General features: G+C 35.0%; 4 protein-coding genes and 1 non-coding gene across 10 annotated transcripts; 1 reads left to right on the forward strand and 4 right to left on the reverse strand.

Annotated features, from left to right (window-relative positions):
* Positions 1-352: 352 nt before the first annotated feature.
* Positions 353-20658, reverse strand: LOC111498125 (aspartic proteinase-like protein 2). 3 transcript variants are annotated; one of them, XM_023149237.1, is made up of 12 exons: positions 20647-20658; positions 7990-8389; positions 7771-7900; positions 7423-7670; positions 5149-5376; positions 4165-4327; positions 4000-4073; positions 3265-3352; positions 2391-2466; positions 1235-1306; positions 728-919; positions 353-540 (listed from the first exon to the last, which is right to left on the reverse strand). In XM_023149237.1, the coding sequence occupies exons 2-11, from the start codon at positions 8256-8258 to the stop codon at positions 756-758; spliced, it is 1512 nt and encodes a 503-aa protein (XP_023005005.1). In that variant the 5' UTR covers positions 8259-8389; positions 20647-20658; the 3' UTR covers positions 353-540; positions 728-755. The 3 variants fall into 3 exon arrangements, with proteins under 3 accessions (XP_023005005.1, XP_023005004.1, XP_023005003.1); XM_023149236.1 differs by having other exon boundaries at positions 353-548; XM_023149235.1 differs by having other exon boundaries at positions 353-919.
* TRNAM-CAU lies at positions 8851-8935 on the forward strand. The gene is given in 2 exon segments: positions 8851-8888; positions 8900-8935. It is a non-coding gene; the product is annotated as a tRNA-Met (tRNA).
* Positions 9714-11855, reverse strand: LOC111498175. 3 transcript variants are annotated; one of them, XM_023149316.1, is made up of 4 exons: positions 11300-11855; positions 10785-11071; positions 10511-10576; positions 9714-10376 (listed from the first exon to the last, which is right to left on the reverse strand). In XM_023149316.1, the coding sequence occupies exons 1-2, from the start codon at positions 11802-11804 to the stop codon at positions 10992-10994; spliced, it is 585 nt and encodes a 194-aa protein (XP_023005084.1). In that variant the 5' UTR covers positions 11805-11855; the 3' UTR covers positions 9714-10376; positions 10511-10576; positions 10785-10991. The 3 variants fall into 3 exon arrangements, with proteins under 3 accessions (XP_023005084.1, XP_023005082.1, XP_023005083.1); XM_023149314.1 differs by having other exon boundaries at positions 10730-11071; XM_023149315.1 differs by having other exon boundaries at positions 9714-10402; positions 10730-11071.
* On the reverse strand, positions 13032-16368 carry LOC111498178 (cyclin-dependent kinase inhibitor 3-like). The gene is made up of 3 exons (XM_023149318.1): positions 15901-16368; positions 13766-13879; positions 13032-13578 (listed from the first exon to the last, which is right to left on the reverse strand). Exons 1-3 carry the CDS (start codon positions 16266-16268, stop codon positions 13509-13511), a joined length of 552 nt encoding a protein of 183 aa, XP_023005086.1. The 5' UTR covers positions 16269-16368; the 3' UTR covers positions 13032-13508.
* LOC111498135 (E3 ubiquitin-protein ligase PRT1) lies at positions 17274-26209 on the reverse strand. Of its 2 annotated transcripts, none has more exons than XM_023149249.1 (8): positions 25904-26209; positions 24879-24907; positions 24615-24794; positions 19481-19804; positions 19103-19306; positions 18378-18472; positions 17589-18005; positions 17274-17553 (listed from the first exon to the last, which is right to left on the reverse strand). In XM_023149249.1, the coding sequence occupies exons 1-7, from the start codon at positions 26074-26076 to the stop codon at positions 17613-17615; spliced, it is 1398 nt and encodes a 465-aa protein (XP_023005017.1). In that variant the 5' UTR covers positions 26077-26209; the 3' UTR covers positions 17274-17553; positions 17589-17612. The 2 variants fall into 2 exon arrangements, with proteins under 2 accessions (XP_023005017.1, XP_023005016.1); XM_023149248.1 differs by having other exon boundaries at positions 17274-17557; positions 17593-18005; positions 25904-26208.
* Between the last annotated feature and the right edge of the window lie 32 nt (positions 26210-26241).

Below are 26241 nucleotides of genomic sequence, written 5' to 3' on the forward strand. Positions count from 1 at the left end.
AAAACTCAATAAATAAATTGGTATATATCCATATAAAAACTCTAATTTTAATTTTAGTAAAAAAAAAAAAAAAAAAAATAGAATCATGATGCACATGCACAAAAGAGAATGAACCATTTAGGATGTTAATAAAAATATCATCCCATTAAAAACTGATTCTTTCAAAATAATAATAATAATAATAATAATAATAATACTCTTAGATTTTTAAAACAAAAGTTCAAGAATACGCTTGGAATGAAATTCGTTTAAAAAATAAACTCAAAATTTGAAAATTTCATAATAAAAAAAAAAAAAAAAAAAAAAAAAAAAAAAAAAAATTACATTANNCCTAACTAAAAAAATACAAGTAAAAAAAAAGCTTCTCAAACATGGAAATTTGAGAGCAATATGAGCAACGCCTCCAAGTAGAATAAATGTTTCTGACATTTTTACCCTTGGGGTTCACCACAAAGCAACCTGCCCTCCTATTTTGACTACCAGAAACTATACTGCTGAAGAAGGTCTGCGAATCTTTTTGCAGACATAGCCAACTCAATTCTACAAATCTAAACACAAATGAATCAGAGATGATAGGTTTCATAATCTCCCCTGGATGAGCAACTTTGAAAGAGAAATTCTCTCTCTTTCCTTTTCTTTTTCTCTCTCTTCATTATACACAACTGAGATGAGTTCAACATTTTAAGGAATTCTCTATACTTGATTCTGTCTGCTCTAAAAATATTACCTGTAGGGCCTGCTGTTGGGATTTTGTGTTAGCTGAGGCATCTGAAATGAGCTGACCAGTGCATCACCAAGATTAGGAATAGCAAGATCACAGCCCATTTGGTATTCAATCTGTACGCTGAAGAAATGTAATGTGAACCAACTAAATGAACTGTTCCGGTTTGTTCATCTTGCACTTTGATGCTTGAAGAACCTGAAAAATCAACTACAATCTCAGATATTCATACACTAATTTCTTATCAAAGATGTCACAAATGTTTGTTCAGTTCGTAAACGAAATAAGAAATATTATTACACTTCAAATCGGTCTCTTTTAACATTTAAAGATTCGAACTCGGGTTTTGAGTTTCTTTAAGACATAAAGGAGGATCATAAAAAAATTGAGGACCAGCACTGAAGTTCAGATAAAATACAGCAAATATTGGGTGGGGAACAAAAGAGCAAAAAAACCATGTAATGACATGCGGCGATAACTTTGAAAACAATGAAGCATAAACTTTGTACTCACAGTTGTATTCGGTCCACCCGATTGTCTGGTTCTCGAGATCGTATAAAACTAGCTTATTTGAAAGCACTAAATCTGCAAGCAAAAGAGATATAAATGAAGGCCTAGAAGATGGGAAAATGAGAACAAAGAAAATAAGAGCAGTCATAAGCCTTTTGCTAAATTTAACACATATATGAAAGTTGCATGATGAAAGGAAAGAAAGCCATCCACTATTCAGTAGGAACTAAGAGAGGAAACATGACAAGCCATGGATAACCACATTTACACAAACGCTTACTTATAACAGCAGCAAATAGAAGATAGAAAATGAGACTAATATCAAATAATTTCCCCTCTTATGTACCTTTTCTACATTATTACGGATATACCTCTTTTATCTCATAATAAACTATTGGTTAGTATATTTAATGTACTTTACCAGTACCTTTTTTAGACAAAACATTTAGTCTTACGAAAGAATACAAGGGTATACAAAAAACCAACCCCAAAGAAAAGGAGCTAAATTAAAACAAAAAGAAGCTTCAATCAAGCAAAATAAGACCTAAAAGATAATTATAACAAGTAGGTTGATTACGCTCTACATCCTTTCTCGACACCATTTTATTTCCATGGTCAAGTGTTATAAGGACTGATTATTGCATTTCATACCATTATATGTAACATCCGGGAAGAGTTCGACATGCTTTCACGTTTCTCCAACAAAGGAGACGAAGGATTGAGGTAGAACCCAGTAGAAATATTAACTTGATCAACCAAAGAACAAATTAGTCACAGCATTTAATTACTCTCCCTATATAGATAGTAGGTTTGAATCCTCACCCCTTGTTTTAATTGTAATATTCTAAAAATGTATCAAATATCAGCTTGGCCTTCGTCATAGCAACAGAAAAAAAACCTAGGTAATATCATCAAGAAAGAGACCAGTATAGAAGTAGCATTTAGTTTTTTTTGTTAATGGCATGATTTTTAACCCATAAAGTTCTCAGTAAACAAGAGCTCATAATAGCACACTGCCTGAATAAACAACTTGTATAATCAACAGAAGAATGAGGGATTATGGATATACTAAAAGTTAGCATGCCCTCTTGCCAATAGCAGGCGAATTAGAATTTTAAGACATGAACTAATATTCAGACGGACAAATTATGGAGTTTACCTCCAAAGAGGGTAACGTTCTTCCTATCCCTAGATTGCATCCCACTGTTTTGCCAACCAATACACCACAAGCCCTCCTGTGAAAGTCTATATTAGTAAACCAACTCATTCAACCACTCCGAGACAAATAACCCGATTAGAAAACAAAATTTCAGTACATATGACAAACTCTACAAAGTAAACTATTTGGGTTCAAAAGCATCTCAGCGTAAAAAGCAAATACAAGGTCTTAGACAAACCAAGAAGCACGACAACACATTCATCTTCAGCAAGCCCACTTGACTACTATTGACAAAATATATGCAAGGACTACATTAAATAAAACTAAAATAGAAAAGTACCAAACAATAGTTCTTGTAGATAAAAATGTCTATCTGGTCTAGAAAGCAATACTGTAAAGGACTGGCCCATCAAGACTGTTCTGCTCGCAATGTCATTTCATTGTATTTTTCAATAGTACGAAACATTAATTTTCAAACTTAAAATAGGATGAATGATATGGAAAATAGTGAAGTTCACTAGGTAAATAAATTCAAAATAAAAAATCTCATCTAAATCTCATCAGAGATGAGGACAAGACCACAAATTGATTAATAGCAGTGTCAAAAAGTCCTAAGATAAAGAAAGATTGCAGTCTAAAAACCAGTACTATCAGTTGGATCATAAACCGTTGATGTACATTATGGGTCTAGAAGAACTGCACACCTAAGTAATTAACAAGGGAAGTTTAATGTTAGACATTAAATGTTAAAAAACCACCCCTTCTTGTTTCAAAAAATAAAAAAAGAAAAAAGAAATAGAAAACCGCCTATTCTTGCAGTAAGGTCAAGGGTTAGTAGTCAGTACATACACGAGTGCAAGTCCAGCATACTTACATGTTGGAATAGATATTCATGAGGATAAACCTTCAACAAGAGTGAATTCTCGAAATGGAAAGTAACTGGAGGAAATCCATCATCGACACTGCAAAGAAAAATATACCAAATAAAGCAACACAGCACCATCAATATACAGGTCAAATACAATACGTAATAACTAAATCTCTCAGTAGAGAACTGAGCAAAAAATGCTATAGGCAAACTTTCCAGCAAAAATAAGCAGACATATCAAGAGAATTGTTGCATAGGAAAAGATCACCTACTTGGTTCTTCGGCTAAATATTTTATATACACATGCATACCTATTTCATAATAGAAATAAATTTCAATGATCTCTGAAATTTACAAAAGAGAGACAAAAGTCCAAGCCAAGGAGTTGCAAAAAAAAAAAAAAAAAAAAAAAAAAAAAAAAAAAAAACGGAAAAGAAGGAGGTGCATGTACACCAAGACAGCAATAAAGACAATTTGCTAAAAAAAACTATCTAAGGATCTTTCCTTCCCGTTAAATATTCAATGACTCGTACACTGATGTAGAGATCTATCTTGCTGATTTCGTTTCTGGGTCAAATGATAACATCACTCTTTAAGTTTTTGTTTGGGTTTTTTCTTTTTTATATAATAATACACTAATCAAGAAAAATCTTCTGTTTTGACCTGTTTAAAAAAAAGACAGAATTTCACCTAAAGAACTTCAAAAAAATTACAGGTAATCAGATTCAGAATGCTCCATACCTTCTTGAGTACTGAAAACATTTATATTCTCCATGAATGGATTGAACTTCCAAATTGTGTTGCCGTGAGAGTATCTACAAGAACAGAATCAACAGAATCAAATATGGTCATCTCACATTTGTAATAAAGTTCTGAAATGGATAGAGCTCTGAAATTATCACATACCATGGTCACTAATGGCTCGTAAATCAATTCTGGAAGATATGCCAAAGTTGTGCCACTATCAATGATCGTCCCTTTTCTGTCTCCCGCCTCAAATACATCAGCAGAAATATTTAACATGACACGACCAACTTGTACTCCCGTCATATTAACATTGTAATGTGGCCTAAAATTTAATGACAGGATATTAATAAAAGATAAAAATCACATAAATAATAAAGAGAAGGTAATCATAATAAGCTATCAACAGAAGAAGTCACAAGTAGTGCAAAAAGTTATGGTTCTGAATCATAAATAATCAATGTTCATATTTTTCAATGTAGTCGAAAGCACTCAACAACCAAAAAACAAATAACAATAAGACATCTTATCATTGACTGGATAAAAAACGGATATCACTTCATTAACAAAAAGTGAAACAAACAACCTAGTGGGCAAAGGGACAAGGTGTCACTCCCCCACTAGAAAGTCTACATAGAAACCTTCCAATCTAAGTTGATGAAGAAAGTGGAATAACCACAAAATAACTTGTCAAGACGATTCCAATTTGAGGTCGTGTACTATACAAGCTTCACAAAAGTTAACAAAACAATGGCACTGTACAAATTAGTTTTGGGCTTGCCAAAAAAATAAAACTTTTTGTTAAGGACATAAAACAAGACTAATGCTCAAAGATAAAAATCTCCAAAGAGAAGTGAATAAGAAAGTAGTAAAAAAGTACATTACAAAAAATTATAAAGGGTGAATAAAGCATAAATTTTTGCTTTAATAGCATAACATATCCAAATTAGATTTTAATAACTCTACTATTATGCTTCATTGAAACAATATCATTTTGCATAAGCTTTTATTTCTAAAACTCGCAGAACTAAACCAACAAATTAATGCAAGGACCACAGAAACCAACTAAAATCTACATATAGGAAAAAGACGAAAACCAAACTAAGTAAAAGCTACAATTGAGAGCTAAAAAAGCAAATTACATACTGATTTGGTACCAACGGAGTCATGATAACTTTTGGCTGCACAACATGTCCCATCGCAAAGATACCACCCCCATTTATTCCGTCTAGGCAATGAGCAAACATCTTCTTCACTTTTCTTGAAGAGGCTAGTTGTGAAATAATAGATGAATTTGATTTTCCGAAACCAAGTATCCCATCAAGTGCTTCTTCACCGGACGAACCTAAATCCCCAGATTGTCTAGCACCACATCTACCAAAAAGGAATAATTAAATAAAAATAATAATTATAAGAAACGTTTAAAAGAAGTGGCTCTGAGTGAAATGATTAAGAAATTAATAGGACAGGAACTCAGAAGGCCAATGTTGATAAAAGCTACAATGTGGCAATTGGCTTCTCTTAGACATTGATAATTGCAATCAGAATTCGTAGATTTCAATTTTCTCACTGTACATCAAATTTGGTAAAATAACACATTTCATCCTTGACCGATGTCCTACATTTTTTTTAATGAAATACCAAACTTTTATTGAGAAAAAAATTCAAGAATACAAGGGTGACGCAAGAATCCAAGCCCACAAAAGGGAATTCCGCTAAAGAAAGGAACTTCACTCCAGCAAAATAAGACCTTAAATAATTGCAAAAGGCCTTCAATGTCAAGGTTAAAAGGAAATATTGAGCCTAGCAAAGGACCAAACATTACAAAGCTCCTCCATACTCCCCTAAAGGTTCTATTGTTCCTTTTCCCCCACAAACCCACAACAACGCACAATCCCAACATGCCATAAGTCTCCCCTTTTCCTTAAACAGTGAATGGATGAAGAACGCCTCAATCATCTCCCTGTACTCTCTATGTCTGACACCCTACAAACCAAAAGCTGCAAAAAAATAACTCCAACCTAACCATACTGAAAATTTCAAAGGATACGGACCAGATCTTCCTCCACTCTCCAACAAAAAAATACAACAAATGGCCCTACCAAGAACTTCCTCAAGATTTGATCTTAACTTGTTCACTCTTGCGTGAATGACCTATCAAACAAAGAACTCAACCTTGTTTGAAATTTTCACCTTCCATGGGGCTAAGAACACTGACTCACTATAAGGAGAAAGATTAAACAAGCAACTAAAGAAAGAATAGGCAGATAAGCCCTCATAAGGGTTAAGGCCCCATGAATGACAATCCCTTCTCCCATGAAGAACTGGGATATTTTTTCATCACTCTTTTGGCATATAAAAATCTCCACAGGCAGTCGGAGAAAGCATCCCAATGAAGATGAGAGAGGTATTCAATTTCTTTTCCACACGCCTTCCTAAAAATGTAGAGAGTTAGGACCATATCCTGTAATCCCAAAAGAGTAGACAACCAAAATTGCAAGGTAGATAAAATCACCCTCCATAGCAACAAGAACATTCAAAAAAGGGACACCCCATAAAAACAACATGAATCTCTTGATACTCCAACGTTCAAAGGACATCCAAGCAATGTGGAAACTCCAAATCAATTTGACCAACCTCTGGTCCACGTTGTGCTATTTTGTTTCTTTAAGGCTAACCAAATCAAGACTTTCTTGAATAACCAAGTCTCCAACAAGGGCCCTCTTCCTCCAGATCCAAACCCTCCACCTTCCAGCTCAGCACTTCCATTAAGCAAAGTCATTTCGGCACAAGAATGCATTAGAGGACGATTTAGATAAATGACTGACGGAAGGTGTGTTCCATTCTTAGCTTCTCCAGTACATAAATGACCATAGCAACAAGTCACCACTGGTGAAACTTGGGTACCTTCATCATAAAATAAATTTGCCTCTAGTCTCCTTAATAAGAAAATTTCCCTTTTGCGCATAGACTATGATAAGAATCTTCTGGAGATTTTTAATTTGCACAAAATAAGGAGGCTTAACGTAGGATGGTGGGGGTGGGGCAAAGGAAGCTCCACTTATCATCTGGCTGTGAATATCTCAAATTGTGCCAAATTCTCTTTTGTCCTTCCACTGACTGCTGGTAGCCTAGTAATACGGCTTGAATACCATACTCAAGAGTTCAACTTGTAGAAACAAGGACATTTTGCACTCCCCTTGGACAGCCATTTCTCGAGTTCATTTTTTCTTTACGCAAAGACTCCTATTATTTTGAGTTTTGCAAGGGACAAAATTTAAGAGGTTATTGATGCATGGTAGTCTCTCTATAGATTCTTCATCTTTCCAGACTATAAGTTCCCTACCTCGTTCATCACTCCCCTAAACTGAGTTGGAGCTACACTATAGAGTATATAAAAGCAGTATAAAAACAACTCACCCAAACTTGATACTTCCATTAGCAGCTGTAGTCTCAAGGTCTCCAGAAACCCGATCATATTGAACATAGTCCTTGACAAAGATTCCAGCAGTCGAGCTCCCATCACCATATATCTGAAGATATGGACAGGACATATTAGCAGTGCAGCCTGAGAGTGGACCCCCATTCACCTCCAAGCAAAATTGTTCATCACAAGAAACCAATTTTCCAGTAGTGGATTGCTCCAAATCATACGTAGTGAGTTCCATCTGATGCCAAAGGAAAAACACTCCAATTAACCCCTTCGCAACATCAATCGAGAGTAAAAACAACATGCTAAAAATAACAAGACATTTACTAAAACAATACCCCCAGAGAGCTTCTCCTCGGACACTCCTTACACTGAATACAATTCACCCACACAATGTCACTCCCTGTATCCACTTGAACATAATAGTTCTTGGGAGGAGTCCCGATTCCAATTTTGGCATAGTAAAGTCTGAAAACAAAGTGAACCCTTCAATTAAAACCACAACACGATCGACGCATACAACACCGAAAAAAAATTACAAAAACGATTCCACTTACCCGACGGCATCAGGCCGGCCAGAGCCACCGAGGGGAATATCGACGCCGGCAAGAAATCGAAGCTGACGGTTGATGTCGTGCGCCTTAAGAGTACTAAGAGAACGTTCCCGTCCGGCATACTTGTATTTGACGCTGAACACGCCATTATCAGCATAGACGCCGACGGCGACGCCGCCGCCTCCGCCGAGGATGGTGCTGGAAAGTAAGTTGATGATCACAAAGAGCAAGACAGTGAAAGGGCGTGAAGTTCCGATGGCGGCGGAGGCCATCGTCGACGGTTGTTCAAGCTCCAGGGGCTCCGGAAAGGTGTGGACTTGGCCCTAAGGTTCTGAAACTTCAAATTCTAAGCAGAGGAAACACCATGTTTACTCTTCCAAGGAAGCGTACAAGGAATAGGCCCCTGTTCTTGACTTCCTTTTCCTTTTTTCATCACTTAAATTTACTTTTTCTTTTTTCTTCAAAAATATGTATTTTATTATTTTTCACAAAAATTTAGTCCGTACTCATCAAAAAGTTTCAATTTAATTCTTGTATTTTAACATTTTATTAATTTCATATATTGTCCTCTTAAGTTACTTAAGTTAGTGGTATATTTATTGATTAGTAATTGATTATAAATTTTAATTAACTAATTAATTAATTTTGGGTCACTAAACTTATAATTCATTACCTTCTTAATGCAAATAACTTAAAAAAAGGAAATTTATAGATTATTTAGAAGGGAATATCTTGTAAATTAAAATTTTAAAAATTTAATTATAGATGAATATGATTTTCACAAGCTAGAAGCTTTCTTTCAATTATTATTTTGATTGCAAAAAATAATACATATCAATTACAAACATGCCCACATCCCATCAAGGGGTGGTGGCGCAGTTGGCTAGCGCGTAGGTCTCATAGCTTCTGAGTTATCCTGAGGTCGAGAGTTCGAGCCTCTCTCACCCCAATGAATTTTCATATTTTTGGGTGTAATTGGGCTTCCCATTTAATTATTTTTTTATTATTCTTTTGTCAAATAATGTTTGATTCGAACATTTAATCTCTCAAGATCGATGATGCAGACCAAATATGACACTAAGGGGGCGGTTGTGCCATCGCATAGGACTCAAATAAGAATGACATTTTATTAATATGGTTGCACTTTTTTGTCCTTTCCCATTCAAAATAAGAATAATGAATTATCATCCTCAAAAAGGAATAATCCAAAGAATTATTCCCTTATTCCCTCCACAGAAAGAACACCACATCACTCACTTCATTCAATCTAAACACTTTCAAACATTTATATGGAACAAACTTTTGAAAGCTGTGAGTAGAACGAGCAGAAAGTAGACCATTTGAACGACAATAAAATTACAACATATTCTAATAAATCAATGATTAAACGAACGTGTTCAAAGGTGGACATTCAAGCTAGCTCCCGAAACTGAAAGATAATCGTCTTAAAAAACGCGACAAGAATAAGCTTTTAGTACTATCACACAGCAAGGATTGCATAAATGAACCGTTTCTTTCAGCTTTGTTCCCCTCAATCTCATACATGGCCTACAAAAAGCCTCGCCTCACTTGGGATGTGTGGTAGTGTTCATCATCTTTATTGTCCGCTGTGCAGTTCTCTATTTCCCTGTATCACATGATAGAACCTAAAAGACATTGGACACGTTTGAAAGAATCTGTTGCTCTTTCCATAAACCAGAGATAAGAACAAACCGAGGGAAGAAGTTAAAAACAACCGATCGATTGATCGTTTTCCAGTCAAGTCATTATAAGAAACCATCAGTCAGCATACAAAACCAGAAAGCATCTTCAAGTTCAAGATGGAATTCATTTGATGTAGAGATGAAATAGGCAGTTTTCCCCCCCATCAATCCCAACATCATGGGACAAATAGGTATTCATTCATCCAGCCATTCATCCAGCCATAGTTAGCACTCGGTAAGCCACAAAAGTAAGAACTGAACGAACGAAAGGAACAAAAGTAAGAACTGAACGAACGAAAGGAACAAAAGTAAAAACGATCGATTGATAGTTGCCAGTCATGTACTACAATTTACAACAAATGATCATCTCAATCACGAACAAGAGAACACCTCCAAATTCAAGATGCAAACCAATAATAAATTCAAGACAAGGCAGTCATCCATCCAACTACATCTGGCAAGGCAAATGGGTACTCATCCAGACATGCGTGTGGATCGAAAGAAATAGTTAGCAGTCGGGAAGAACGAACTAAATGAACAAGAAACTTTCATTCATGATACAAAGCTAGAAAATGCCTCCAAGTTCAAGATGCAAAACAATCATAAACCCAGATAAAGTAGGCAGTTCTCCCACACCTCTCCCAGCGACATCGAGCAAACCCGTATTCATCCAGCCATATTTGTGGGCTGTACAGAAATAGTTAGCACAATATCTGGCATTGGTTAGCACTCGGGAAGTCAGAAAAATATGAAACAAGACCAAAAAAATGGAACATCAAAAGAACCATTATGGTATTTTGTTTTACAGTTAGGTTAGGTACCTCAGCAGCATGTGCAGAGGTGTGAAGCAAAAGGCTGTTGGTGAAGCTTTGATGGGGCTCCCACCACTGCATAAAAGCCACTCAACTAACTAAGATTGGAATCGCAAAATCATCAAATTAACAGAGCAGCAAACATAATCAGAGACAGGCAACCAAAATTTGAAAGAAATATAATGCTTTCTCAATGTTCTACTTATTACAATTTATTAATATCTTGACCTTAAAGAATTGAATTAGACTCTTAAGTCCAATGAATCATTGGCTGATCTAAAACCTGAGACGTTCTTCTTCTTCTTCTTCTTTCTTCATCCATCATCAAAATCAGACCAAACAAAGACAGTTTCAGAATAAATCATCTCTGCCCACAAATGGAAAATTTTATGATTGCAAAGCACGAACTCAAGTAGAAGATCCATGCCATCTTCTTTAACAATCTAGAAAAATCTCCATTCACAACAGTCTCTCAATTTTGCAGGCTCATTTAGTTGCATAATCTAACAGTACAAGCCACCGCTTGCGCCCAATATTTGAGCCTCGCTTTAACATCTTCTGGATGATCACCTGAACAGAGAACAATTTCAAAACCCAATATAAACAAACTTACTCATATTCAACCTAAACCAACAATTCAAAATATGAGCGGAAGACTAGAAATTCAAAAAATAACAGTAAAGCACACACAGAGAGAATTTCTTTTCAAATTTCCATGCATAAACACCAACTTTCCTTCTAAACTCTTCCAATTTTTCAAATCAATACCGAGATTAGGAATCGAATCGAATCGCTCACCAGGACTAGAGATCTTCCAATTCGGAATCGGACTGGACCCCGAATCCACCGACTCGGGCGGAGAATGTTCCGGAACCTTCTGGTGGTCGTCCATAAACTTCTGGCTCATCGAATAACAGAGCTCGAGCGCCGGCAAGGTGTTACAGAGCTCAGGAATCTCGTCATAGCAAAACGCAAACCCTAGATCCACACACCCCTTGAGCTCCTCGAGATCGTCATCCGTCAAACTCTTCGTCCTCGTCAAATTTTCATCATCTGAAGCCTCCACAAAGCCCTCAAGCAAGATCTGGTTCTTCTTCTTGTTCTTTTTCTTCGTGTTGTTCCAGTCCGTCAGAACAACGGACCCGTCATGATCGTCTTCAGAACTGAAATCAGGCTCGTAATGGAAGATTTGAGGTTCTGGGTCCCCTCCAATGGCGGATTCAGGAGAAATCTGAGATTCGGTTTGAGATGAAAGGGGACTCATTTTTTCCAATTTTGGGATACGTCGGTTTTCCTCCTCCATATGTTTTTGGCTTTTCTGGCCAAACGAGTAGAGGGAAATGAATTGAAGTTTGTTGCTTTATAAAGCTGAGCCCACCAAAATTTCCTTGATGGAATTAGTTCAAATTTTGGAGATACAATTAAAAAAAAAAATAAATTAAAATGTGATTACTAAAAATTGAGGGACTAATTTGAAATATATACTTTATTACTTTTTTTTTTTTTTTTTTTTTTAATTTGGTCTATTCTNTTTTTTTTTTTTTTTTTTTTTTCAATTTGGTCTATTCTGTTTTGATTTCATCCTGTATTATACAATATTTTCCAATTATTTAAGTATTATTAAAAGATTTAATTTTTATAAAGTTGTTAATTATTAATATAATAACACAGCGCTGTTCCCATTTTAAAATTTGGGCCTTGGGACTCAGAAAAGCCCATATTATTTCCAGGCCCAATCAGACAAATAACTAAAATATATATAATATAAGTAATATTAAATAAATAAAGAAAAAAACACTTTTATTACAATTGTGGAGAAAGGGGAAGTAGAAAGGCAAAGATGGAGAATCCAATTATGTGGTCTACCAATGTACTGTCCATTCAATTCAATGCTCATTCATATCTCCATCATTGCCACTTTACTAATTTCACACTTTTATTACATTATTTGCTTTCATTTTTCTTTTTTCTCCTTTTAAATTCTTTACTTTATTTTCATACATATATTTATTTATTTATACTTTTTTTAATTATAATTGGAGTATATTAAAGCAAGTAACACCTTTAATTAAATAAATGGTTGCCAAAAATATGTTTTTTTAAATAAGTGCTTTTAGAAAGAAAATTAATTAAATGCTCTTTTAAAAGTGCTTTTAATTAGAAAGAGAAAAAACTTTTTCTCCTCTATAATTTTTTAGCAATTTTTCAGCCTAACATGGCATTTAAAAAAATATATATATTTTTTCTCTGCTACTTATTAAATTTTAATGCCTAATTTTTGCTTTAAAAATTAAAAAGATAAATAAAAACCCCAAGATATATCTTAAATTAGAGTCCCACGTACAAAATATTTTGGGAAACAAAAAAGAAAGCCACAAAAGCTTACACTCAAAGTGGACGATATAATATCATCGTCACAAGAACTTATGCTCAAAGTGAACAATATAATATCATCGTAGAGGATCGTAGTTCCTAAAAACATGTTGATAGAATGAGAGGAGAGAGTGAGTTAAAAGAGAGAGTATGATGAGAGAGAGAAGAGGGGGAAAATGTGAAAGATAAACATTACATCTGAAAACGAAATGTTGTTGAAAGATAGATGAGATAAAAAAAGGAACTACTTCAGACTGGCATCCTATGCAATCAACACGCAACATCTCAGGCTCTTTTTTTTCTTTTGAAAAAAAAAAAAAACAGGCAAAAGAGGAAAGTTAAAAAGGCAGAGCTGAGAACAGACCCCATGGGACCCTATAGATAGCAGGTGAGCAGTGTGCCCTTCCCAAGGACCCCCCCACCCTTTGTGTTCAGTCCTACTTTTTCCACAAAGGACACTGCCTTTTTCATACTCATCTCTGCAAAATTTCCAGCCTCTCTCCACACACACAACAGATAGTTTGGTAGTATCATCATACCTCTTCCCAGCTGGAGCTGTCTTCAATCTTCCCTCTTCCCTCTTCCCTCTTCCCACCACTTCCTTGGCAATGGCCTCCCGCCTTTCTCGAGAAGCTCAAGGCACCAGTTCCACCCATTCGTATCGTCCATCGAGAGGCTTGTCGTTTACAATATCATAATTGTACCTATACACAATCATTCAGGGGGGGCTTGTAAGAAAGTTTTCCACAACCATCAAATGCTTCCACTCTGCTCGCATCTATCGTATTCTCAATAGTAACACTAAACAGGGAAGACCATCTCAGTTTTAGATAATGTTTAAGTCAAAAACTTTAATGGTTGTAGAGGAAGTATTTTGAGCAGAATAAATACTTGTCAATAAATGATCTCCGTTGCTGGTGCTCTGCGGAGGCAAAGAACTCTTCAATCTCTTGTGCTGGTGTGATGGTTCTTTGCAGGTTGTCCGCCGTGCTTTCACTTGCACCCCTGTACAGACAAAGGAATTGAATATCATTTTAAATCCACAAACAATGAAGGCCCGTGTTCATAAGGATTTTGATCTTAGTTTTTTGTTCTTAAATAATAACCATCTATGCTTGTGATCCATTTGACTCAAATTTACTTTTGGAAAACATTGTTAAAATTCTAGCCACATTTTTTTCGAAGTAAAACATAAAAGGTAGAATTATTGTTTCTGTTTGATTTCAATTTGATCTCTCTAGCTTTAAAACTTTTAATTTGGTCCATAAAATTTAGGTGTCTTTCAAAAATGCCCATGACTATTACTATCAAAACATTGTTTTTTTTGTAGTAATGCTATAAGGCTTTTGAGAGATTTAACCAAATCATAAGACCAAATTGAAAGGACTGAGATTCACACAAACAAAAGAGACTAACTTGGTAATTTAATACTCAAACAAAAATAAAATAAACAACTACAATAAATAATCTTACTTTTTTTAAAAGCTAAAACAGTAGTAAATAAAAGAAAAAGAAAAACCGAAATTAAAATTATCACCAAGGGGCCTGTATATACATTCCACATTTATGCTAGCTCTTAGATATACAGAGTAAAAAAAAAAAACACATAAAGTTAGTGGCAAAGAAGCAATGAATCTAATAGGACAAAATCAGTGTCAACTGGCAGCAGCAGAATACCAAAAGAAAAAGTTGTAATAACTGCTTGTTAGCTAGAGAAAGCATCATCAACACAGAGGCATCCCATGATACATGTTCTGGGACATATCTAGGCCCCGTGAAAATGATATGTCATTGCAAATGAATATAACGTCATTGACTTTATGGATTTTCTGAATACCACATAATTGTTTCTAATAACACAATATCATAAAACTTCTAAATTGAATCTCTTTTCAACTAATATCATGATAAAGAAAGGAAAAAAGAAGGGTTCAGGAAAAATAGGTAAGATGATTTATCTAAATTATGATGTCTTGATCGATTTAAGGTATCAAGCTATTTTACTCTCTTTTTTTTTTTTTTTTTTTTTTGAAATTGGCTGTATTATGTTCTTNTTTTTTTTTTTTTTTTTTTTTTGGAAATTGGCTGTATTATGTTCTTATCTATTAATATGTTTTTGTTTCTCCGAATCTATGGTGGCAAATACATAATTAGAACTTTCTTTGTAATTGTAGTACAAAATAGTTAGAAATGGGAATATTTGAACCTTTGACGTTAAATAAAGGAGTAGGTACCTTAATAGTTTAGTTTATATTGGCTAAAGTATTATAATATTGGAGGAGGAAAAGACTCAAATGATAATTAAATTCTCCCTAGCACTGTGGACAACAAAATCAAGCAAAATATTAAAGACCCAATTGACAACTGACAAAGTTTTTGTTTCTGGTTTTCTATTTCTGAAAACGATGATACACAGAACATACCAAATCTATCATAATTTGAATGAGTAATCAAAGACAATTTAAATTTATGTAAACTAAAAACAAAACATCTTTCGGCAAGGAACTGCAAAGCAACAGAGTGGTTTACCAAATTTTTTGAAGCTTCCATATGCAAAAGGACAATAAACCAATTTAAAGCAAAAATTACGGCAGAGAAAATTTTGAATAACGTATGGCAAAAAATAAATGCAATTGGTAGCTCTACAGCCCAAACATATTAAAGTATTGATCCCAGCAAGAACAGAATTCAAAATCAATAAACAGGAAGAATTTCCAATGTTTGGATACATGTAAGATTAAATTATGTGAAAGAATATAAATAATCCACGAACCGCTAGAAGGTAAAAGAGAGGCCTAAGTTTATGAAGAAGAAAGTTCAAAAGTTTTAGGGCATGTTTTGAACACTACTGTATCTGCATATACATATATATGTGTTTTCTTTAGTATATTTTACTTCTTCAAAAGACTTTTGAAATCTTAGCCAATTTTTTTTTTTTAAAAAAAAACAAATACTAACGAAAAAAAAAAACTAATCCACTAAACTAATTTCAGAATCACGATTGAAGCAGCAGAACAGAAATGTACCTTCTTGAGATTTCGAACTTCAAATTCTCAGCCTGAGATTCAAAGCCAACAATCTGGCTCTCACAGTCCAAATTAGAGGTTGTTTTCACGGAGGAACTGGAACTGCGAGCAGACTTCTTAGGTTTTGATGTCTGTTTGGCGGAAGCCCCAATGGACCTGTTGGTTTTATCGAGGCGGCGGGTGCGGAGCTGGAGATAGGAGAAGGAGAGGTCGGGAATGGCGTCTGGAAGGGAGGATTTCTGCAGTTTCTGCAATGCGAGGGATTTGGAAGCGGCTCTGGTGCGGACAGTGGTCGTGGTGGGCTGTGAGAAGACCTCCATGACTGTGATATCGCCGGCGATCTTGGATTTGTTCATGTACTTGCCCATTTTGTCATAGGATTCAGAGCTTCGAGGTTTCAGAGAATGAGAAGATGAGAGAGGTTTTAGAGCGAGAGAGAGAGGAGAGAAGAAGAGGAATTGAAAATTTGTAAGGGAAAAAAGAAGAGGGAAGAGGAAGAAGAAGAAAGTGGGCGGGGGAGGGAAAACGGACAAGCAAAACAATCATATACAATTTTCTTTTCTGTTTTCTCTTTTCATGTATTTTCTATATATAATATATATATATTAAATCGGCTTATATTATTACTATTTTACCCCTATCGAGCGATCATTTAGGGGTCTTAGTTGGTAATCCAAATTATCGCTTAGTCTCTTCATATAAAATTTCAATTTACAAAACATGTTATTTTTCTTTCTTTAAAATTTGTAATATTATTTTAATTTTAAAAAATAACCAAATGCATTTATGATTTATTTTTTAATCAATTAAACTAAAATTAAATTATATGAAGTATATTTAAAAAATTAAAAAAAAAAAAAAAGAATAGGCCTTTTTAGCTAAATTTAGGGCTTTAAAATGTACCAAAATTTGTAGTCATTCATCACACAAACCTATGCAAAATACAAAATGTCAAGCTCCTCATAATTTTCCCTCCAATTCTTTCTCTTAATGTATTATATTTACTAATATGCCAACATTTACACTTTATAAAATTTTATATTTATGACCATTAATTTTAACCTTGTATAATAATAAAAACCTCATTTTTATAAACTAAATTGAAAAACGATGAAACAATATAATCAATTGTATACTTGAACATAGCTCAACTCGTAAGAAATATCCTCCCAATCGAGATGAGACTAATTTAAGCAGCTCAACTCGTTAAAACATTTCCTCTCGATCGAGATTACCCACACATGTTGAACTAAAAAGAAAATATGGAGGCTGTATTACTCGAGTCTATAACTCGAGTACGTATGAAAATATTTTTGTTACCTGGGCATCACAATAGGAAACAATTCTTGACACAAGAACACCAGAAACTATAGAAATTTGGTCAGAAAATGTCATATGAATGAACGCAGCATACATACCACAAGTTGGGTGTTGTTATTTAACAAGAAACCAGCCCCAGGTGCCTGTCCACTGCCTGTACATATTCAAGAAGCAGCAGCTGAAATTGAAGATAAGGGATCCTTTTAACGCCTATTCTGTACAAAGATGAGAAGTTTTTAACGCCTATTCTTTTTATTCGGCATGGGAACAAACATAGAAATTTCAGTTTATAGATCATCTAGACACCAGAGTAAGAGATCATTCCAAGAACCAGAGTGGAAACTCTGTACGAAACGATGCCGTACTTTGAGTCTTCTATAGATTTCGACATTTTAGGTAGGTCGAGACATATTTCGATCAGTTCTACTGTCATTGGAGTTTGTCTGAGTTCTAACATCAACATCAGAATCGTTCTCTTCGCTCTCACGAGCATCGCTAGATAGTTCGAGAATAGCGCCCATGTCCTCTGAACTTTCTGAACCTTCATCATTAGCAATAATAAAGGTTGTAGAACCTTCCTCTAACATTATTTCTGTCACTATCCTCGACCTCATAGTTGAAAACATTGTAGGAAATACAAGCTTAAACTTGTGCTCTGGTCTATGTTGTTGGTTGAACCGACCGGGACGCTTCGAACGTGTATTATAGCATTCACCACAGAGGTCAAAACCTACTTCCTCGAAACAATCCTCGCACTTGTATCTATCACCAATGATGGGATACATCTGCAGTGTACAATAAGAGAGTACTATCACTAACCAAATGATTCTTTCTTGAATAAATATCCTTATTTGTACTCAATAAGATACCATAAAGTTACTCTTATCAGAGCATCGGCTACAAACCAAAGAGTTTGTTATAATGAGATGGAGTGGGATGAAATGAACGACGACAGTTTTTAGTAAGTTTAGTCTCGAGTGCGAGTGTTCAAGAAGAGGGAGGTTCCACGTGCGTTGAATACTTGAAGTTATATTGCAGTTTTTCTATCTTTTATATTTCAATATTATTCTAACTCGTTGTTTGGTTATATCTTTTATAGTTCAGCAACAAAGATCTCAAACAGTATGAGAGGAATGATAAAAATAAAAGGAAATTACCCCACACGAATCGCATCCAACGGCAGGATGCACTTTAGAAGCAACTTCGTCCCATCTTGGTAGACCCTGTCCCTTCATACCCCCTTCACTGGAACCTGGAAGCAAATAATAAACTTAAAATAAAGAAAACTGATATTATACAGACTAATTTTGTATTAATGAGAATACCTTGATGAGTAATTTTCAATATTGTAGAGCAACAATATGCCATCAAGCATTATAAGTACATTTCTACACTGATCCGAAGGATTGAAGAATAACAAAATTGTAAATTACACCATCATTTTCTATCCCTATATGTGTACAAAGTTTTGTTTTCCTGATCATATAGACAGGTAAACTTTGAAATAAAGAAAATTGCATCACTTCAATGATCATATAGACATACCGGAAATTTTAGATGGTCTATCTATTCCAGCTCTTACGACAGTCCATGTTAAGGCCTAGCATGCATTGGATAAGGCATCCTACTCAAACAATTCACAAAGCAATTTTCCTACAAGCAAGAACACATATATAGTTTGGACAACTAAACTACCTTCATTCCGCACAAGTTGAGCATGAACAGAAGTGCAAAAAATACATGAACTAGAAATGAAGAAACAAAAAAGAGAAGTAGCATGAAATGAGAAGCACGCACTACAAGCACAACAAATGGACTAATCTAAGATCACAAATGCTATAATATTGAAGCTGATAAATTAAGCAAGTGTAAATAAACATACAGGAAGTTGGACTCTCATGCTTGAAAGTTTCAGCTAGTTTAAGCTGAACTGAGTCACTTCGGAGCTTATATTCTTCAGGAAGTTGTTCCTTCAAAAACTGATCAAGCTCCAAACAGACATTTGGAAATCCCCTTGGTTGCAAAGACTGGCAAACTTGACACTCAAGTGTCTCAACTCGCAAGTTGATACAACTCTCACAAAATGCTGTAAACATAAAAATAAGTTATATTGCAACCTTTCTGGCATTGAAGTCAAGATAATTTAGGAATGGTATTAAATTTGAAATACCCCTGATATTTTAAATATTACTTTTAGTATATAATTGAGGATAGAAAAAAAAAATGCAGGCCCACACGGATGAAAAGAGATTATATATACCATGACCACAGTTAAGAACCACTGGACGGAGGAGCAATTGGGTGCACGCTCGACAAAGCACATCGGCAACTGTAACCGTCTCCTGGTTTTGAGTCTTTTGACCGTGAAGATCTCCAAGAGAATTGAGGATTTCAACCGAAGCAGATCGAACAACTTCAGAATTTTCTTCTAAAATTAATTCAGCAACAACGTTGTCATTTTTTGTATTTGCATTCATCTCACCATTAGCAGAATCTTCTAGGTGTTCCATCTTTTCACCAGCTCGGGAGCCACATGCAAGGGAATCATATTGAGGAGAGAAAAGGCCAAGTTTCCTTTCCTCTTCTGAAAATGGAATTATTTAAATGAATAAAACAGTAAAAAGAGAATGGTAAAGAAGTGAACTAAAAGATTAAAATATATCTGCCCAAAAATAGAAAAATCAGCAATGAACCATTATTCATTTGCATTAAGGAAATTATATTTGCACGAATATAGTTCCACTTATTCAATAATATATTTGAGATTCACTTGAATTTCAGCATAAACATCAAATACATAAAGTAATGAATCATTTGTGTTTTAAATTATTTTTTTCAATATGGAGCATAATAAATGTTGAAGGAATGACCAATATATGTGTAATTCCTAAAACCTTAAGTTAAGAGATATTTGTGTAATCCCACTAAATAGGGTAAGTAGTTGACCTCCCAAATGTATTTGTATACCTAACATCTAGGGATTTATTTACATTTGTGTTTTTCCATATGAAATTTCATTCATTGCATTTACGCCATGGATAGAGATGCTGCTCAAATCTATGAATGAAGATCATGACCAAAGCCATGAAGCAAGAAGGAAAAATTGTCATTGAATATGTCAATGTCCACAAACATTGTGGCCAGAACTCAATTATTATAGGATATTCGAGATGAGCTGTACTACATATATCTTAATTCTGAAGAAATTTATCGAAACAGATCGTGTCTATGAGTTTTTACCAGGTCTCTACTTAATTCTGAAGAAATTTATTGAAAGCAGATCGTGTCTATGATTTCTTACCAGGTCTCAACAACGAGTTCGACCAAGTATGTCTACAAATCATCAAAAGAGAGAAAACATCCTCCCTAAAAGAAACAATTTCCCTTATTCAAACATAAGAGAGCTGATGGAGCCTTATGCTTGACAAACAATCCAATTTTATATGGCATCGGCCTTTGCTGTAGAGAAAGATAGAAACAACAGAAAAGAAAACCAATGGAGAGTAACAAAGACAATTTATGGTGTACTTTGTTGCAAAAAACTGCGACACACGAAGAAGAGTCATCAGAAGTTGAACGAAATGCCTCCCAGTTGTGAATGGAGAAATCGGAGAAGCTCACAAAATCAAGGAAACAAGGGAGAAATGTCGAAGGCACAAGCACACATGGTAGAGGAGTCCAAATCAAAAACAAAACCACCAATTGTGGAGACTAGTGGATTCAATAATGAAGAGATTGAGAGATTGAAAGTGTTCTTGGACACCTCTCGACAAACCATCACGTTCTAGTGCATTGACAATCTTAAGTAAGTTTTCATTCACTTTTTGTATAAACCCTTCAGAGATAAGTTAGGTTAGCTCTTGGATTATAGACTTTTGTGCAATTGATCATGACTAAAACATATAAATCATTCTTGAGTAGTCGAAAAATTATATAGGCAAATAGAACCAATGCCCCCGTTGCAAAAATAGGCAAGGTATTTATTTTCAAACCCTTACACTAAAAAACATCCTACACATCCCAAAACTTTCTAATAGTTTCCTATCCATACAAAAGCTTACCCATGACAGCCTTAGTAATATTATTCCTACCTTTCACTCAATGATTCAGACACAATTTGGAGTCAAAATCAAAACATTTAGACATACAATGCTAGAAATTACCTCAATCAAATCTTATCCCTATATTCTTTTATCTCAAGGCATTATCCATGATTCTTTATGTGTTAACACACCACAACAAAATGGAGTGGCTGAAAGGAAAATTGGACTCCTTTTACACATTACCCGAGCATTGTTTTTCATAGAAACATGCCAAAAACTTACTAGAGAGAGACATCTCCTACTGCAACTCACATGATTAATCATCTTTCATCTCAAGCCCTGAATAATCTAAGCTCAATAGAAATCCTCAACCAATTTCATCCTCACTTTCGAACATCAAATGGCCTCACACTCCAAGTATTTGGGTGCACCGCCTTTGTTCATGTTCACAACACTCAAGGAGATAAACTTGATTCAAGAGTAATAAAATGTGTCTTTTTAGGATATTCTTCAACCACACAGGGGTACAAATGTTACAACCCAACATGTAGGAAGTCTTACACTTCAATTGATGTGAAATTCACCGAGCACAAACCGTTCTTCTCTAAGGCCTCTCTTTAGGGAAAGAACATAGAGATTGAAGAGGATCCTTGGAAAACTAATGAACCCCTTGACACACTAAATAACCAGCACATAGAACCAATTATAGAACCAATTCTTAACTCCTTGGAAAACTAATGAACCCTTTGACACACTCTAATCATGAGTCTGCCCCTACTACCATGGAGTTAGCAACTGAATTATACATTCCACCTCCATTGCCAGATCCATTGTCTCTCAGGTATATGCTAGAAGAAAAAATCATTTCAGAACCGATATAAGTCCAAACATTCAGCTCGACACAAAATGAAAATGTAACACAAGTATCAATAGATGATAGACTCATAACTCTCCTAAAACCTACTAGAGAATGCACAAAAATGGCCCTTATACCCCCTATCAAACTATATCTTTCTTGAAAGACTATTCCCATCATACAAGAGTTTCATTGTGAGTCTAAATGCAATTGTCATACCTAACACTGTTTCTAAAGGTTTATCCAAAAGAGAATGACCGGATGCTATAAGAGAAGAAATACATGCTCTAGAAAAGAATTAACATGTGGTAACTTGTAGATAGGCCAAAAGATAAAAGGTTGGGTAGTTGCCTTTTTACAGTAAAGTAAAAGGTTGATGGAACGTCGGAAAGGTATAAGACAATGTTAGTAGCTAAGGGATACACTCAAACTTACGGTATATGTTACCAAGAGACATTTGCCTCAGTTCAAAGATGAACACCATTGGCTACCAACTTAAATTGACAGCTCTCATAGTATGATATGAAGAAGCATTTCTTCACAACGATCTAGATGAGGATATTCCTCCGGGATTTGAAAGTTCAAGACGTAAGTATGCAAATTGAGGAAGGCCTTGCATAGACTAAAACATTCACCAACGACGTGGTTTGGAAGATTCACAAAGATAATGAAAGACTGTGGGTACAAGCAAAAAGTCAAGGAAACCACTCTCTCTTTATCAAGCATTAATCAAGGAGAGTTACAGTGCTTCTAGTGTATGTAAACGACATCTAGTCACTAGATACAATGAAGAAGGAAATTGATGAAAGAATTTGAGATCAAAGAACTTGGAAGGCTAAGGTAATTTCAGCTCAAGGTATTTTCATATCACAATAGAAATATGTGATCAACACCAATGGATCACATAAAAAATTGGGAGAGTCAAAAGAAGAGCCTATGGCGAACAGAAAAATGTACCGGAGGTTTATATATCTAGCTCATATTCAACCAAACATAGCATACTCAATGAGTGTAATTATCCAATTCATACATGATCTGTGAGATTCTCACCTTCAGACAATTGAGTATTATGTTACCTGAAAAGAACTTCAGGAAAAAGAATTTTGTTCAAACAGAACAATTCTCTTACATTGGAAGCAAACATCGATGCTGACTATGCTAGACCAGTGGTGAATAGAAGAAGGGTATTATACTTTTCTTATAAGTAATTTGGCAACATGGAAAAGTAAAAAGCAAAATGTGGTAGCTAGATCATCTGCCTAATCAGAATTCTGAATTATTGCAGAAGAGCTATGTGAACTCTTATAGTTGAAGATGATCCTTGATGACTTAAAAGATTAAGGGAGAAGGACCACTAAAGTTGTACACAACAAATAAATTATAAATATTGCACATAATCCTATCTAGCATAATGGGACAAAACATATTGAAATTGATTGATATTTTATCAAGGAGAAATTTGAGAAGAGGATAGTATGCATTACTAATGTGCCCTCATAGCTTCAACCAACATGTATACTACATACAGGGTTCACAACTCAATGTTTCATGAATTAGTTTTCAAGCTGAGAATGGATGATAACTATTCCTCAGCTTTAGGGGAGTGTCGAAGGAATGACCTCCCTAATTTATTTGTATTGTTACCCAGTATCGAATGATTTATTTAGTTTTATTGTTACCTAGTATCTAGGAATTTAGTTGGTCTTTTTATATTAAAAAATGCACATGGACCTCTCTAAAAACTAATATGAAAAGTAGCAAGATGATTTAGACTTGCAACAATAATCATTGATAAAAAAAAATATGAAAGAGGGAAGATAAGATATATAGTATAAATTATTAAATTAATCAAGTAATATGACTTGGGGACACTAGCAGTTTCATCAAGAAAAAGTAATTTTATCGAGAGAAATATAGAAGAGTAGGTACATTAACTAAAGAATTACGCATTTTAAATCTTGTACATTCATTTTATTCACTTCCGTCTGGTCAAGATGGCAAATATTATTGTTTTGACATGACTGCTTTGTGTTTATTTTTATTTTCATCCACTGTGTTATATTCTTCTTCTTCTTCAAAAAGTAACGGCAAAACTGGATCAAACATCAGGTCAATGCTTCTTCATTTTCTTTATAATTTCTTCACGTTCACTAACTTCACTCCCTATCTCATTTTGTTGCTGCACTCTGATGATTTATGCAGGTTACACGACTATTAACTAATTTCACTCCCTACCTCATCAGCTTGTTAGATTTATGCCTTTGTTTCCATCTACCAATAAACTAGATCAATCATTTGAGTCCACATTAATTCACGTTTTCCATTGAGTGAACAGAGCATCGTTGAAAATTATGATTCATTTGTGCACTGCTAAAACCATTTCACCTCACCTCGTATGATATACATCTCCATGAGATGTTTGTTTTTAACAGCCATGATTGCAGCTATTGAAGATATTATTACACAGTGATAACAGCAGAAAATAGAAAGCGCACCTAGTGTTTGATTTTGCCTTCTCTTGTACGCCATAGGATACATCTTCAGGATCAATAGGTGAAGCATCTCACAGATGGTTGGAAAGTGATAATATGGACGCCTACAAATTGGACAGTGGGACTCACGAAAACCATTCATGGATTTGTGCACACACCAAAAACATGAAATATGACCACAAGCTGAAATAGAAGAAACCAAAAATCAACAAACAGATGGCAACTCTCAAAAAAGGAAAATTATGGTAAGCATTTAATTATACTCACAGAGAACTATTGGCTTGTAGAGAAGATCCCTGCAATTCACAACCAACTTAAATCAGCCACATGTGAGAAGGAACTTATAAAAACAAATAGTAGTAACAACAAAGGATAGACTGCATCTTTCTTTCCTTTGCCCGTTTGCTTCTTGTTGGGATAGATTGTTTATATGCTTCAATCTTTTCTAGGCTTGGCCAAAAAATTGAAAATACTTTTTGGGTTGGTTCAATCTTTGCTGGGCTTGGCCTAAGGGACTAGAAGAGCTCTCAACCTATTAAAGAGGGTTGGTAATCTCTCGTCTTCCTCACTATTGACACTCTAGACAAAATGCATAAAAATGAAAAGTTAACGACTAGTACATTTCGTCCAATTATGTAAGATATCAACCCACCTAGGTGGCTTTTGGGCCAAAGGAGGAAAGGCTTCCCAAACTGGAAGTTTTTTGTATGCATGATTTTATAGAGAAGAATAGCCTTAGTATGAAAACCTTCAGGAACTATATATCTTAACCATGTAACTATATATCTTAACCATGACATATGGGTTTATAGCGGGTCCCAGACAACCCAAAACAATAAATAGCCAATCATTAGCTCCACGAAGGTTCTGAAATACGCAAGGCAGTAAGATGGCGGGATGAGGCTATCTCACCGGAAATCCGTTCTTTACCATTTACATTGGCCAAGTTCAGTCCTCCAGCCATTAAAAACGACTACCAATTCAAATCACAAAAAAACTAGGGCAAATTTCGGGACGCCATTGACAATAACTGATTATTCTAATTCCTAATCTCATCTATAGAACATCTCAACAATGCAGGGCACGCACATGCATATCTGCAAACATGAAGCACCGATAGAACAAAAACAAAATTCCTAATCCTTAGAATAGGAAACTCCATGCCAAACAAATTGAAATAAAGCAACAAGTATTAAACAATAGCAATCAGAAATGATTCCAACATATTTAAATCCCCCTAAAACAAAAGACAGAAAGAGATATTTACAGAGAGATAGAGGAATAGAACTCACAAGCAGACACAGCAGAGAAAAGCGTGAGGAATGTCGTCGGAGTCCACATCGTCAAGCATCTTAGAATCAGCCATTGACAAGCTTCTGGAGAAGGGGAGAGAGACGAATCTTCTGAAAAACTGGGGAAAAAATCGGAGGAGAGAAAAGATAGGGCGGCGAACAGATAGAAACATGAAAATGGGGGATTTGTGATTCACGGAATAGAATCAAATAGCAGGCTGCAATTGCACTGTTCGATTACCAACCAAAATCAAAAATCAAAATCAAAATCAAAATCAAAAATCAAAAATCAAAACAATTGTCCATCCTTCGTTACCATTTTTTAAGATGATGAGATG

Source organism: Cucurbita maxima, unplaced genomic scaffold, assembly GCF_002738345.1.
Source record: "Cucurbita maxima cultivar Rimu unplaced genomic scaffold, Cmax_1.0 Cma_Scf00024, whole genome shotgun sequence".
In the NCBI taxonomy this organism is placed as follows: domain Eukaryota; kingdom Viridiplantae; phylum Streptophyta; class Magnoliopsida; order Cucurbitales; family Cucurbitaceae; genus Cucurbita; species Cucurbita maxima.

Excerpts from the sequence above, each read along its gene's own strand:
- LOC111498125 (XM_023149237.1), bottom strand. The coding sequence starts at position 8,258 with ATGGCCTCCGCCGCCATCGGAACTTCACGCCCTTTCACTGTCTTGCTC. Across the intron at positions 7,671-7,770 it reads CGAGGAGAAGCTCTCTGGGG|ATGGAACTCACTACGTATGA; the intron begins GTATTGTTTTAG and ends CTTTGGCATCAG. Across the intron at positions 4,328-5,148 it reads ACTCCGTTGGTACCAAATCA|GCCACATTACAATGTTAATA; the intron begins GTATGTAATTTG and ends ATTAAATTTTAG.
- LOC111498175 (XM_023149316.1), bottom strand. The coding sequence starts at position 11,804 with ATGGAGGAGGAAAACCGACGTATCCCAAAATTGGAAAAAATGAGTCCC. Across the intron at positions 11,072-11,299 it reads TTGGAAGATCTCTAGTCCTG|GTGATCATCCAGAAGATGTT; the intron begins GTGAGCGATTCG and ends TTCTCTGTTCAG.
- LOC111498178 (XM_023149318.1), bottom strand. The coding sequence starts at position 16,268 with ATGGGCAAGTACATGAACAAATCCAAGATCGCCGGCGATATCACAGTC. Across the intron at positions 13,880-15,900 it reads AAGTTCGAAATCTCAAGAAG|GGGTGCAAGTGAAAGCACGG; the intron begins GTACATTTCTGT and ends TTGTCTGTACAG. Across the intron at positions 13,579-13,765 it reads CGGAGATCATTTATTGACAA|GTACAATTATGATATTGTAA; the intron begins GTATTTATTCTG and ends GATTGTGTATAG.
- LOC111498135 (XM_023149249.1), bottom strand. The coding sequence starts at position 26,076 with ATGTTTCTATCTGTTCGCCGCCCTATCTTTTCTCTCCTCCGATTTTTT. Across the intron at positions 24,908-25,903 it reads TTTCTCTGCTGTGTCTGCTT|GGATCTTCTCTACAAGCCAA; the intron begins GTGAGTTCTATT and ends TGTGAATTGCAG. Across the intron at positions 18,473-19,102 it reads GCATGAGAGTCCAACTTCCT|GTTCCAGTGAAGGGGGTATG; the intron begins GTATGTTTATTT and ends ATTTGCTTCCAG.